The 14,673-nt window shown below is 36.1% G+C and overlaps 1 protein-coding gene across 1 annotated transcript in view; it reads right to left on the reverse strand.

Annotated features, from left to right (window-relative positions):
- Positions 1–14,673, reverse strand: part of ROCK2 (Rho associated coiled-coil containing protein kinase 2) — a 147,649-nt gene that overhangs the window by 78,484 nt on the left and 54,492 nt on the right. Inside the window, exons 2-3 of the mRNA XM_060118066.1 lie at positions 7,362–7,443; positions 5,772–5,872 (exon numbers count right to left, since the gene is read on the reverse strand). Coding sequence (XP_059974049.1) covers positions 5,772–5,872; positions 7,362–7,443 — 183 coding nt within the window. The remainder of the gene's footprint in view (positions 1–5,771; positions 5,873–7,361; positions 7,444–14,673) is intronic.

Genomic DNA, 14,673 nt, shown 5'->3' on the forward strand with positions numbered 1-14,673 from the left:
TGAAAATGGGAATCGAGAGAAGACATGATAGAGATTTTCATATTTTACCTAATTCTAAGTAATTTAGACCTTTGAGAATGAGAATACATTCATATATTAATCTGTGGAGCTTTAAATAAAACCACCAAGAAAAAATTTAATGTCACATTTTCTTAAGGAGAATGAGTAGACAATATCGCAAAACCAATTAAAGGTTTCCAAACTCCAAAATAATAAGATATAACTTCAAAATAAAAATATTTCCACTGTTACCATGAAAACTTGTTTTTATACATCTCCCCCGAGTAAAGAATCATATATAAGTAATTCCTAACATATATGCATTACATTTAAGATTAATTTATAACTCTACTTTTAGAACCTAGACCACAATTTCTTTCTGAAACTATAACAGTTTCAAAACAAAAGCTCCATGGATGTAAAGGCGCCTTGTCTGAGTAGTTTACCTGTTTAATGTGTTGACGATACTTATATGCTTATAATGATACTTGACATTTAATAAACATTTGCTAATCAACTAACCAAAGGAATATCTGAAGAACAATGTATATTCTACTAATAGAGAGGAAGACTGTATTTTTACCTTAAGAAGACATTTGCAAGGCTAGAATTTATAACTTTCTTTTTCAAAGAAAAGAGAATTAGTGTCCAAGAAAAGTTAATAAACATAAACAAAAAAAGTAAGCACACATACCATGGTCAAAAGGTTATCTCACTGAAAAGTTCATCCCAACATACATACATACATACATACATACATACATACCTACTGTAGTGGGGTGAATCATGTGTCCCCGTCACCCACAATTCACATTTTGAAGCCCTAACCTCTAGTACCTCAGAATGTGACTGTATTTGGAGACAGGGCCTTTAAAGACATGATTATGCTAAAAAGAGGCAGTTAGGGATGGTGCTAATCCAACCTGACTGGAGTCCTTATGAGAAGAGGTGATGAAGGACATACAGAGTGACACACCAGAGATGTGCATGCACAGAGGAAAGACCATGTGAGGACACAGTGAGAAGGTGGCCATCTGCAAGCCATGGAGAGAGACCTTGGAAGAAACTAAACATGCTAACACCTTGATCTTGAACTTCCAGCCTTCAGAACTGTAAGGAAATAAATTTCTGTTGTTTAAGCAGAGTCTGGTATTTTGCTATGGCAGCCCTAGCAAATTAACATACATAAATATCTATGAAAGTAAGAACAAGACTTCTGATTATTTACTCAAAATTAAAACTCACTTAATGCCATAAATTCACAGAAACTGACAATAGTGACAACAGCTAATGTTTACTTGATACCTACAATGTGCCCCGTCCATGATAAGTGCCACATTTGTGTAACATAATTTAGTCCTCACAAAACCTCTTATAAAAGTTCTATTATTAGTGCCACTCCAAGATAAAGAAATGAAACCTTTGATGACAGGAAATCTGCATACCATAGAACAGAAACAAAAGTAGATGGCTTTGACTGTTTTTCCACAGTACCAGAGTACTTTATGCAAAAATATCTATTAAAAGTCGAACATTACCACCTTAACTATAAAAACATGTTTTGTTAAGCCAATATGTGAAATCAGTAAATGAGTCTTTAAAAGGACCTTAACTGCTTTTCCAGCAGGCTCCAATTTTAGCCTACAATTTATTACCTATTCACTATGTGTCAGATACTATTCTAGATATTTTCCATATAGTAGCTCATTTCACACTCATAGCAACCTATGAATAATGAACTATTATTATCTTCATTTTACAAATGAGGACACTAAGTCACAAAGAAGTTAGGTAGTTGAGAGGTCTAGCTCCAGAGTACATGCCCTTTTTTTTTTTAAGCCAGTTTTACATTTATTTATACATTCATTTCAAAATCCTTGATTCACCTTTTTTTTTTGGCCACACCTCGCAGCATGTGGGATGTTAGTTCCCTGACCAGGGATGGAACCTGCATCCCTGCAGTGGAGGCGCAGAGTCTTAATCACTGGACCACCATGGAAGTCACCAGAGTACATGAGCTTAATCAATATACTATACTGACTCATATTATGTTCCATTAAATGAGATGTGATAAAATATTCCAAGAGAGCAGAATCCAAAAACAAGAGGGATATTAGATAAAACCATCCATTGCTGTGGACCTTTCATGCTATAAAAACATAAATGTACATCTCCTCTGCAGATAGGGGAAAAAAAGACAAAAGACAGCAAGCTGAACAAATTTTGCCCTCCTGGGATTATAGAACTTTTCAATCCACGAGAAATGCCTTTTCTGATGAGGAAATCTACACCCAAATAAATTAAATGACTTGTCACTTTCCTGACTCATGACATTTTCACATGTATTCCCTCTGTATTTTAACTCCCACTCCATCCCCACTTCTTCATGTGGCCAACTCCCTTAACTCAAATGTCACTTTCTCACAGCAAGACCTTTCCTAACTGCCCAGTCTGAATAAGACACATTCCTCCATTATTCTCTCGCATAGCATCCAGATCTTTTCCTTCATAGCATTTATTGTAATCTGAAAAAACTTTACTTGTTTAAAGTAAAATTCTTCATCTCCTCCACAAAACTACCACTTTCGGCAAGATAGAGGCTATGTTACTGTATCTTAAGAGGCTAGCACAGCTCCTGGAACATAACAGATCCTGATTAACTATTTCATTGATGGATATAGATACATGTGCTATTTTATGTCTGACAATTAATTGCTAACATTTACTAAACACTTACTATATATATATATATATTCCAAGAACTGTTCCAAATGCTTTATATATATTGTCACATTTAATTCTTCCAGTAATCTCATGAGGTATAAACACTATTGTTATCTTCATTAACAGATAAGAAACTAAGCACAGAGAGATTAAGTAACTTGTCTGAAGTCACAGCTAGACAGCAAAAGAGTCTAAATTCAACTGTAGGTAGTCTGGACTCTAGCTCTTATACTGTGGTATAGTTGCTGTGACATACCAAAGATACTTTTACAATAAGAATTTTCTTCGTGGAAATTGATTGGTAGGTCCTCTGTGACAACATATGTTTACTTGACCAGAAAAAGCATTTCACAAGGGAAGACACATTTGCACCTACTACCGTAACACTTTCTTCAGATGACTAGAAAAAATAAACAAAGATGTGCCAAATATGGAACATTCCCTACGTATCTGCCTAACTAACTTATCTTCCACATACGAATCAACTTCAAAAGGCTACAGGAGAAGCACTTGGGCTTTCCCTTTTCAATCTCATTCTTCTTTTTAAGAGTCCCTGCCTAGGGCTTCCCTGGTGGCGCAGTGGTTGAGAGTCCGCCTGCCGATGCAGGGGACACGGGTTCGTGCCCCAGTCTGGAAAGATCCCACATGCCACGGAGCGGCTGGGCCCGTGAGCCATGGCCGCTGAGCCTGCGCGTCCGGAGCCTGTGCTCCGCAAGGGGAGAGGCCACAACAGTGAGAGGCCCACCTACCGCAAAAAAAAAAAGAGTCCCTGCCTAAGGTAACAACCAAGAACTAAAGCCAAAACAAACATGTACAAGCTCTCAGGTCAGGTCATCGAATTAGTGGAACGCTAAAATATTTTTCACTTTTAAAAACATATGACTTTGTTTCTGCATATCCTGTGGCCAAAATGAAATACGGGATGGAAATTAACAACAAAAATAAAAGCCTCTGTTTCTATGTTTTCCTTTCCTTTAACATATTGAACTTTAATGACCAAATTAATCTAACACAGAACAATGACTACGCTGACACAAGAACATGACAAGTCAAGGTCTGTCATATTTCCCCCAAAAAATGCAACTTCAAATTCTAGTGTTTATTCCCTAACCACAATGAAATAAGTATGAAGAAACAATGTGCCTGTTTCAAATACATGTATTGTATTTGAAACATGCACACAATAGTATGATTCCTATATCAAATACTAAATAATAATAACGGTTAACATTCAGAAAACACTACATCCTGACTTATTTATTTTGTTAATTCATTTAGTTTCCTATAACGACCCCCATAACACAGTTGTTATTATCTGTATTCTACAGGTTGGAACTCAGAGAGATTGAGAAATCTGCCTGAACTCACCATGATCTTTTGAGTTTGACCATGGCAGAGCTAGGATTCAACTACTTTATAATTTCCCTATCTTATAGAAACTGTCATATCAACTGTCATGTAATCTAATCTCCCACCCTACCCAGTAGAGCATTCTACCAGCTGAAGCTTCAGCACTTTCACTAAGAACAAAAATAAAACAAAAACAAAACCTCATTACTTTCGAAGGCAGCCCATTCTTCAAATCTACTCCCAATCAACGTCTCAATTCCTTCAACCATACCTCACATGGCATTATTTCAAGTCCCTGAGCATTATTCGTCCCTCTTAAACCAGGGCAACAGGGCATCTAGAGTGGATTAAATATGCCAGGTATGGCCCAGTCATCTCAAATTAGAGAAAACCTTATCTCTATTATCTTAGAAATTTATTACAGCAGTCCAAACTTTACTATTTTGGGTAGCCACATCACCAATGACTTTTGCCTGGTTTACATTCAGGAAAATTGTTCTTTAATTCATAATCACTGTTAAGCAATCTATTCCTTGAGTTCTTCACACCCAAGTACAGGTCATTATCCTGGTTAAATTCCACTTCTTCTATTTGGCTAATGACCTCCCCATTTGATGATCTCTGGGTTTTGGCTCACCTTCATACTTCAGTTTTAACCCATTTGCAAAGTTATTCAACATGCCACCATTGCCTCCATACAAGTCATTAACAACATGTTTAATAGGAGAGGAAAGAATCCTAAAACCTGACCTTGGGGATCTCTGTCCAAGGAACCATTCATGCCTTCATTGGGCTCCTTAGAATACAGCTATTAATGTAGCTATAAGGCTCCCTATCCATATGCTTATTCGTTGACACTTCTCCGTATCATCCTCAAGTATGTCAAACTTTTTCAAATATATTATGGATATATATTACACCTATTGCACTATCCTGATCTACAAGTTCAATAAACCTATCAAAGAAAGAAGGAATCAAAGAGAAAAAGACAAAACGTTAGTCTGTCATGACTTGTTCCTAGAGAAACCCATGCTGGCACACAGTCAGTTTTTCTTGGTGCTCCATCAAGAAGAGTAAAGCACTATTAAGTTAAAAACAGAATTTGACTCCACAGTTTAACTATAAGAAGAAAAAATAATAATAAAGAAGAGTTTCATATTCGGGTGATGAAAGTAGAAATATGACGTTATAGTTCTTCATATGATAAATAAATAAAATATCTGAAATATTTGCAAACATTTAGAAGTATTTCCAGTGCTACCACTTTGGTCTACAAAGGTAAATTTTATATTTACTTTCAGTTATTAAAATGCCTTTGTTGGGTTTCTCATATATCTGAATAAATCTCAGTTAATTAAGCAGAGATGTTATTAATCTGAACATACTAAATAAAAACACAGTAGTTCTGGAAGAATATTAACTGCTAGGCAGATCATGAGTGAAGCCAAGTTGGCCTTATTCTAAATCGCAGTGTTTCAGAGCTGGAAAAGACCTGGTAATTAGAGCACAATTATCTCTTTTTATAGATGAAGATACTGAGGCTCTCAGAGATGGAATGACTTGACCAAGCTCATAAAACTAATTTTCTGGCATGGTTGGACACAGAAATTAGATTTACTCAAGAGCCACTGATAATGTTTCACAAAACCATGTCATTAAAAGAAATAATAAAAAGAACAAAACAAATTCTTTCTTACCAACTGGACTTCACCAAAAGCACCTCTTCCAATAACTTTTACAACATCATAGTCTTCTGCCTTCATCTGTAGACCTCTGATCTTTTTCACAATTTTCTCATCTACAGTAAAAAGATCACCATAATATCAATCATATTTATAAGCAACCTTTTAAAATAATCACCATATTTGTAAACAAATTTTTATTTCAAGAAACTGGGCTTAGTTTCCAGCTAAATCTGTCAACTTTTAAATGTTGCTATTTAAAACTCTAAGACACACACACTTTACATCAAAGGACAAAACTCTCTGGTTTAACACATATAAACACATTAATGACTACCAAAAAGTAGCAGTTAAACTATTCTGTTTCTGACTCTGTTGCTTGGCAAGTTATGTGACAGCTGAAACTATGACGGTCCAGGCAATCCTGGAGTACACTCTGAATCACTGCAGAAAGCTGCTATGAAAGTACACAAAGCTAATCTCAATCATGAATATTGGTAGCTTACTTCTTTGAAAAACAGTAATCACATATTGTAGATTTGATAACTATAGATAAGATTTTTTAACTAGGAAAACAGCCTAGTCTCTGATTAATTCCAAATTAAAGAGCATACTGTGTTCACATAAAGTGTATATAATTATTTTGAGAATTTCTTATTCTCAGAATTCAACTTCATTTACAACTTCATTGTAACATCAATACTGGCATATATTAATAGTTACTACGTTTATGGCAATAACTGTTATCACATTATCTTTCATTAACTAGACTGAAATGTCTACATTTATACAAACATAAAGCTCATTAAGTCTTCTGGATAATGTAAAGCTAAGTCTTAGAGTTGTTAACATTAATTGAAAACTTCTCTTGGAACTGCCATAAATGACCTGTCCTGAAATTCGAAGCAATCTTTTTTTTTTAATAAATTTATTTATTGATTATTATTATTTTTTATTTTTGGCTGCGTTGGGTCTTTGTTGCTGCACGCGGGCTTACTCTAGTTGCAGTGCGTGGGCTTCTCATTGCAGTGGCTTCTCTTGTTGCGGAGCACGGGCTCTAGGCATGTGGGCTTCAGTAGTTGTGGCACACAGGCTTAGTTGCTTCACGGCATGTGGGAGCTTCCTGGACCAGGGCTTGAACCTGTGTCCCCCGAAGCAATCTTAATTTAATCAAAACCTTGAACTTTACCTACTTTACATACTTTAATTGATTTGGCAATTCTGATTTGAAATAAAGAATATTAGTATTTAAATAAATCAAATGGCAAACTAAAAAAATTTTAATTTAATAAGTTAAAAGTTTGTGGACTGTAATAATATTAATTAAATATAAATCTCTTATCAAAAGTAAAGGGGCTTCCCTGGTGGCGCAGTGGTTGAGAGTCCGCCTGCCGATGGAGGGGACACAGGTTTGTGCCCCGGTCCGGGAGGATCCCGCATGCCGCGGAGCGGCTGGGCCCGTGAGCCATGGCCGCTGAGCCTGCGCGTCCGGAGCCTGTGCTCCGCAACGGGAGAGGCCACAGCAGTGAGAGGCCCGTGTACCGCAAAAAAAAAAAAAAAAAAAGTAGAGTCATATGATCAAATATGAAATTTACACATACTTACATCTATTTAAGAAATTATCTATATTTTTGTTTTTCCTCAAAGCAGGGAAATCCAAATCAAGGACCAAGGAATTTAAGCCATCCTGTTTAACAGAAAAATAAAAAGAGAAATAAGAAAGTTGTTACAATTTTCGAGCATTCAAGATAAAAAGTCTTTAAATTTTATTGTTTTGTTCTGAGTAAATGTTAATTCACTTTGATATGAAATTGCCCCCAGTGGCACCATATCCAGTAGCTTTAAATAGTTTCCTAACTTCTGCCAGAGAATATTAGGGTTGACCCTATCACGTTTTCCACTGTACTTTTAGCCAAGAGAAAAATGTCATTTTAAAATATGCATCCACTATTATTTTTGCTAGTCAGATGTCTTTTCTCTCTTCCAATGTCCAGTAAAATTTTACCAAGCTTTTGACTTTAAGAAATACACCCAGACTAGTTCCCATTCATTAAAAAAGCATTAATTTTGTGCCTAGTGTATACAAAGAATAGAAAATCTAAAAATAAGTGAGACACTAACTATCCTTACCCTCAGGAAATTCAGGCTCAAAACTAAATTTCCTCTAAAAACATGAAACCAGGATGACGCACTGTTCAGGTTTCTATTTTCTTCTGTAAGTTTTCTGTATTTTCCAGACTTTCTACAACAAGCATGCATTAAATTTATAATCAAAATATGAAAAAGTACATACATATAACTTGGTGGGAGTGAAAAAAACTAGTAAGAAACAAACCAAGTCTCAAATTACTTAATGGATAGACCTGTGAAGAAAACAGTATTTTTGAAACACTAGTGCATATATTGTTTCATCCCCAAGTAACTGAGGAGGGCAGAAGGACATATTCTCATTTAAAAAATAAACAAACTAAACTTCAGAGAGATTAAGTGACTTTGGCATGCCCAAGGTCTTGCTATTAGAAAATGATGTAGCAAAATACTACCTAAATCTTAGCGGTTCAATATACTTAACTCATCTCCCTCATCTCAACCACCAGTGGAAGCTTGGAAGGGGAAAGAAGGAAGCTGGAGGACTGCAGAAAACAAAACAGTAATAAAGAGAACTTTTGAGGATCTGGGTAGGGAGAAAATGTGGGGAAAATTACATGCAAAACTTAGAAAGGTAACTTGAGTTTTTAATTTACTATTTCTAGAAGAACTGAAAGTTATCACAGAGAAATGGAGTTACACAAAGATTAAATAAACAGGAAAAATCTGGAAACAGTTTATAAATATTTTCCCATAATATACCCCACTAGTGTAGAGTCAGAGAATTTTTTCAGCAGTTGGAACACTTGAACAGTTGCTCAACTCAACAATAATACTATTTTGTTTTTCTTAAACCATTTCTTAAAGATCACATACTATTTCATTTGTGCATTAAGGTTTTTTGGTAATATTTATTTTTGAATAATACTAATACCTTAATTTGATAATAATTTACATCAGAAGATAATGTAGGGGTAATACATATTTATATATTTACATTTATACTTGAGGTTCTATGTTTATAAATTTTTACATTTGAAACTTATTCTATTTAGTCCCACTTAAGAAACAAATTCTGAATTTTTAAAAGATACTAGTACTTTCAGTACACAAAATTGATACTGAGTTACAGTTGCTGGATTACCTCAAGACTTGAATGAAAGCCTATGTCTATGACCATCCTCCTTAAGCAGTTTCATATAAACCTTAGGAGGTAAGATTTTTTTTTCAGTGTCTTGTGATTTCAACTGTGATTCTTTTCATAGAAAGTGATACTAAAGCTAAGATAAAGAAACTTTTAAAAGAATAAAACTTATATTAAAGAAAAGCCTACAACCAAAACGTCAAAGCAATGAAGAAAATTAACACTATTTGTCCCTTTCCCTACTTTCAAATGCACAGAGATGACAGGAGAACATTTAAAAGTCATAGCCCCACTGAAAGGAAAAAAACACCACCACCACCACAAAATATTCAAGAACAAGAAAGAAAAATGCTAAGCAATGTAGGAGCTAAAGTAGGAGCTAAAGTCACAAAGATCTACTGGATTTCAGGGCAGAAAGCAATAAGACCAATAATTGAGAATTAAAAGAACCTAAATGTGGTAATGGGCGAAAACCAGACTGATTACTGGGGTTTAAAACGGTAGCTGGAGTGAAAATCCCAGCTCCTAAAAAAAGACACTAAAAAAAAATCTTATTGCCCAAGTTTCATATGAAACTGCATAAAGAGGTAGATCAGACACGGCTTTCAAGTAAATCTTAAGCTAAGCCCGCAGAGCTTGCCCAGTTACCAGATCTCCCGCATCTCTAATATCACTGGCTTAAAATATGTGAATCAGCTGTAATACTGGAACTGACTTGGGTTGTCTGTACGTTAAAAGTTAGCATCAGGGCCTCCCTGGTGGCGCAGTGGTTGAGCGTCCGCCTGCCGATGCAGGGGACACGGGTTCGTGCCCCGATCCCGGAGGATCCCACATGCCGCGGAGCGGCTGGGCCCGCGAGCCATGGCCGCGGGGCCTGTGTGTCCGGAGCCTGTGCTCCGCAACGGGAGAGGCCACAGCAGTGAGAGGCCCGCGTACCGCAAAAAAAAAAAAAAAAAAGTTAGCATCAGAGGACAGTAAAGAGAAAAGTGATTTATCCTACTCTCTTTCTGAATAAACAGGTACAAGCCAACACCCAATTTTTCCCATTATAATCATCATGGTGGAAAAAAGTATGTATAGAATGGCCTATTTTCCTAACTTTTCCTGAACACAGAGCCTTTTATACTTTAGTTGCCAAGAAGGAATGAAGTATTGGACTTGATTTTACTCTCACTATAAACTGCTTCTAAATATCTAACTGTTTTTAAATCTCCAAATAAAATGCACCCACCAAGGAAAAAAAAAGAAAAAGAAAAAAAAGGAAGGAGGTTGGAAAGACTTCACCAACCTGGAATGTCTAAAGTGATAAGCAAAATGATGGAGACATCCTTCTAGGAATTTCAATTGTTAAATGCAGCAAATTATCTTTTAGCTGAAAGTTTCATACTGTTATGAATTGTGAGTATATGGGTGGTATTTAAAGCCATAAAACTGGATAAGAACACTAAAGGAGTGAGTGTAGACAAATTAAAAAGGACCAAGGACTGAGTCCTGGGATACACCACTTTTTTTTTTTTCTTGTTATGATATATTTTATTTGAGATGAAAAGGGAGGGATATCTAACACATACAACTAATTTTTTTTTTTTACAAATTTAATCAGTTATACATATACATATGTTCCCATATCCCCTCCCTTTTGCGTCTCCCTCCCACCCTCCCTATCCCACCCCTCCAGGCGGTCACAAAGAACCAAGCTGATCTCCCTGTGCTATGCGGCTGCTTCCCACTAGCTATCTACCTTACGTTTGGTAGTGTATATATGTCCATGCCGCTCTTTCACTTTGTCACAGCTTACCCTTCCCCCTCCCCATATCCTCAAGTCCATGCTCTAGTAGGTCTGTGTCTTTATTCCTGTCTTACCCCTATGTTCTTGATGACATTTTTTCTTAAATTCCATATATATGTGTCAGCATACAGTATTTGTCTTTCTCTTTCTGACTTACTTCACTCTGTATGACAGACTCTAGGTCCATCCACCTCATTACAAATAGCTCAATTTCATTTCTTTTTATGGCTGAGTAATATTCCATTGTATATATGTGCCACATCTTCTTTATCCATTCATCCGATGATGGACATTTAGGTTGTTTCCATCTCCGGGCTATTGTAAATAGGGCTGCTATGAACATTTTGGTACATGTCTCTTTTTGAATTATGGTTTTCTCAGGGTATATGCCCAGTAGTGGGATTGCTGGGTCATATGGTAGTTCTATTTGTAGTTTTTTCAGGAACCTCCATACCGTTCTCCATAGTGGCTGTACCAATTCACATTCCCACCAGCAGTGCAAGAGTGTTCCCTTTTTTCCACACCCTCTCCAGCATTTATTGTTTCTAGATTTTTTGATGATGGCCATTCTGACTGGTGTGAGATGATATCTCATTGTAGTTTTGATTTGCATTTCTCTAATGAGTAAAGATGTTGAGCATCCTTTCATGTGCTTGTTGGCTGTCTGTATATCTTCTGTGGAGAAATGTCTATTTAGGTCTTCTGCCCATTTTTGGATTGGGTTGTTTGTTTTTTTGCTATTGAGCTACATGAGCTGCTTATAAATTTTGGAGATTAATCCTTTGTCAGTTGCTTCATTTGCAAATATTTTCTCCCATTCTGAGGGTTGTCTTTTCCTCTTGTTTATGGTTTCCTTTGCTGTGCAAAAGCTTTGAAGTTTCATTAGGTCCCATGTGTTTATTTTTGTCTTTATTTCCATTTCTCTAGGAGGTGGGTCAAAAAGGATCTTGCTGTGATTTATGTCATAGAGTGTTCTGACTATGTTTTCCTCTAGGAGTTTGATAGTGTCTGGCCTTACATTTAGGTCTTTAATCCATTTTGAGCTAATTTTTGTGTATGGTGTTAGGGAGTGATCTAATCTCATACTTTTACATGTCCCTATCCAGTTTTCCCAGCACCACTTATCGAAGAGACTGTCCTTTCTCCACTGTACATTCCTGCCTCCTTTATCAAAGATAAGGTGACCATATGTCCGTGGGTTTATCTCTGGGCTTTCTATCCTGTTCCATTGATCTATCTTTCTGTTTTTGTGCCAGTACCATACTGTCTTGATTACTGTAGCTTTGTAGTATAGTCTGAAGTCAGGGAGCCTGATTCCTCCAGCTCCATTTTTCGTTCTCGAGATTGCTTTGGCTATTCGGGGTCTTTTGTGTTTCCATACAAATTGTGAAATTTTTTGTTCTAGTTCTGTGAAAAATGCCATTGGTAGTTTGATAGGTATTGCATTGAATCTGTAGATTGCTTTGGGTAGTAGAGTCATTTTCACAATGTTGATTCTTCCAATCCAAGAACATGGTACATCTCTCCATCTATTTGTACCATCTTTAATTTCTTTCATCAGTGTCTTATAATTTTCTGCATACAGGTCTTTTGTCTCCTTAGGTAGGTTTATTCCTAGATATTTTATTCTTTTTGTTGCAATGGTAAATGGGAGTGTTTCCTTGATTTCACTTTCAGATTTTTCATCATTAGTATATAGGAATGCCAGAGATTTCTGTGCATTAATTTTGTATCCTGCAACTTTACCAAATTCATTGATTAGCTCTAGTAGTTTTCTGGTAGCATCTTTAGGATTCTCTATGTATAGTATCATGTCATCTGCAAACAGTGACAGCTTTACTTCTTCTTTTCCCATTTGGATTCCTTTTATTTCCTTTTCTTCTCTAATTGCTGTGGCTAAAACTTCCAAAACTATGTTGAATAAGAGTGGTGAGAGTGGGCAACCTTGTCTTGTTCCTGATCTTAGTGGAAATGGTTTCAGTTTTTCACCATTGAGGACGATGCTGGCTGTGGGTTTGTCATATATGGCCTTTATTATGTTGAGGAAAGTTCCCTCTATGCCTACTTTCTGCAGGGTTTTTATCATAAATGGGTGTTGAATTTTGTCAAAAGCTTTCTCTGCATCTATTGAGATGATCATATGGTTTTTCTCCTTTAGTTTGTTAATATGGTGTATCACATTGATTGATTTGCGTATATTGAAGAATCCTTGCATTCCTGGAATAAACCCCACTTGATCATGGTGTATGATCCTTTTAATGTGCTGTTGGATTCTGTTTGCTAGTATTTTGTTGAGGATTTTTGCATCTATGTTCATCAGTGATATTGGCCTGTAGTTTTCTTTCTCTGTGACATCCTTGTCTGGTTTTGGTATCAAGGTGATGGTGGCCTCGTAGAATGAGTTTGGGAGTGTTCCTCCCTCTGCTATATTTTGGAAGAGTTTGAGAAGGATAGGTGTTAGCTCTTCTCTAAATGCTTGATAGAATTCGCCTGTGAGCCATCTGGTCCTGGGCTTTTGTTTGTTGGAAGATTTTTTATCACAGTTTCAATTTCAGTGCTTGTGATTGGTCTGTTCATATTTTCTATTTCTTCCTGATTCAGTCTTGGCAGGTTGTGCATTTCTAAGAATTTTTCCATTTCTTCCAGGTTGTCCATTTTATTGGCATAGAGTTGCTTATAGTAATCTCTCATGATCTTTTGTATTTCTGCAGTGTCAGTTGTTACTTCTCCTTTTTCATTTCTAATTCTATTGATTTGAGTCTTCTCCCTTTTTTTCTTGATGAGTCTGGCTAATGGTTTATCAATTTTGTTTATCTTCTCAAAGAACCAGCTTTTAGTTTTATTGATCTTTGCTATCGTTTCCTTCATTTCTTTTTCATTTATTTCTGATCTGATTTTTATGATTTCTTTCCTTCTGCTAACTTTGGGATGTTTTTGTTCTTCTTTCTCTAATTGCTTTAGGTGCAAGGTTAGGTTGTTTATTCGAGATATTTCCTGTTTCTTAAGGTGGGATTGTATTGCCATAAACTTCCCTCTTAGAACTGCTTTTGCTGCATCCCATAGGTTTTGGGTCGTCGTGTCTCCATTGTCATTTGTTTCTAGATATTTTTTAATTTCCTCTTTGATTTCTTCAGTGATCACTTCGTTATTAAGTAGTGTATTGTTTAGCCTCCATGTGTTTGTATGTTTTACAGCTCTTTTCCTGTAATTGATATCTAGTCTCATAGCATTGTGGTCGGAAAAGATACTTGATACAATTTCAATTTTCTTAAATTTACCAAGGCTTGATTTGTGACCCAAGATATGATCTATCCTGGAGAATGTTCCATGAGCACTTGAGAAAAATGTGTATTCTGTTGTTTTGGGATGGAATGTCCTATAAATATCAATTAAGTCCATCTTGTTTAATGTATCATTTAAAGCTTGTGTTTCCTTATTTATTTTCATTTTGGATGACCTGTCCATTGGTGAAAGTGGGGTGTTAAAGTCCCCTACTATGATTGTGTTACTGTCGATTTCTCCTTTTATGGCTGTTAATATTTCCCTTATGTATTGAGGTGCTCCTATGTTTGGTGCATAAATATTTACAATTGTTATATCTTCTTCTTGGATTGATCCCTTGATCATTATGTAGTGTCCTTCTTTGTCTCTTCTAGTAGTCTTTATTTTAAAGTCTATTTTGTCTGATATGAGAATTGCTACTCCAGCTTTCTTTTGGTTTCCATTTGCATGGAATATCTTTTTCCATCCCCTTACTTTCAGTCTGTATGTGTCTCTAGGTCTGAAGTGGGTCTCTTGTAGACAGCATATATATGGGTCTTGTTTTTGTATCCATTCAGCCAGTCTGTGTCTTTTGGTGGAAGCATTTAGTCCATTTACATTTAAGGTAATTATTG

The sequence above is a fragment of the Mesoplodon densirostris genome, chromosome 14 (assembly GCF_025265405.1).
Source record: "Mesoplodon densirostris isolate mMesDen1 chromosome 14, mMesDen1 primary haplotype, whole genome shotgun sequence".
NCBI lineage: Eukaryota > Metazoa > Chordata > Mammalia > Artiodactyla > Ziphiidae > Mesoplodon > Mesoplodon densirostris.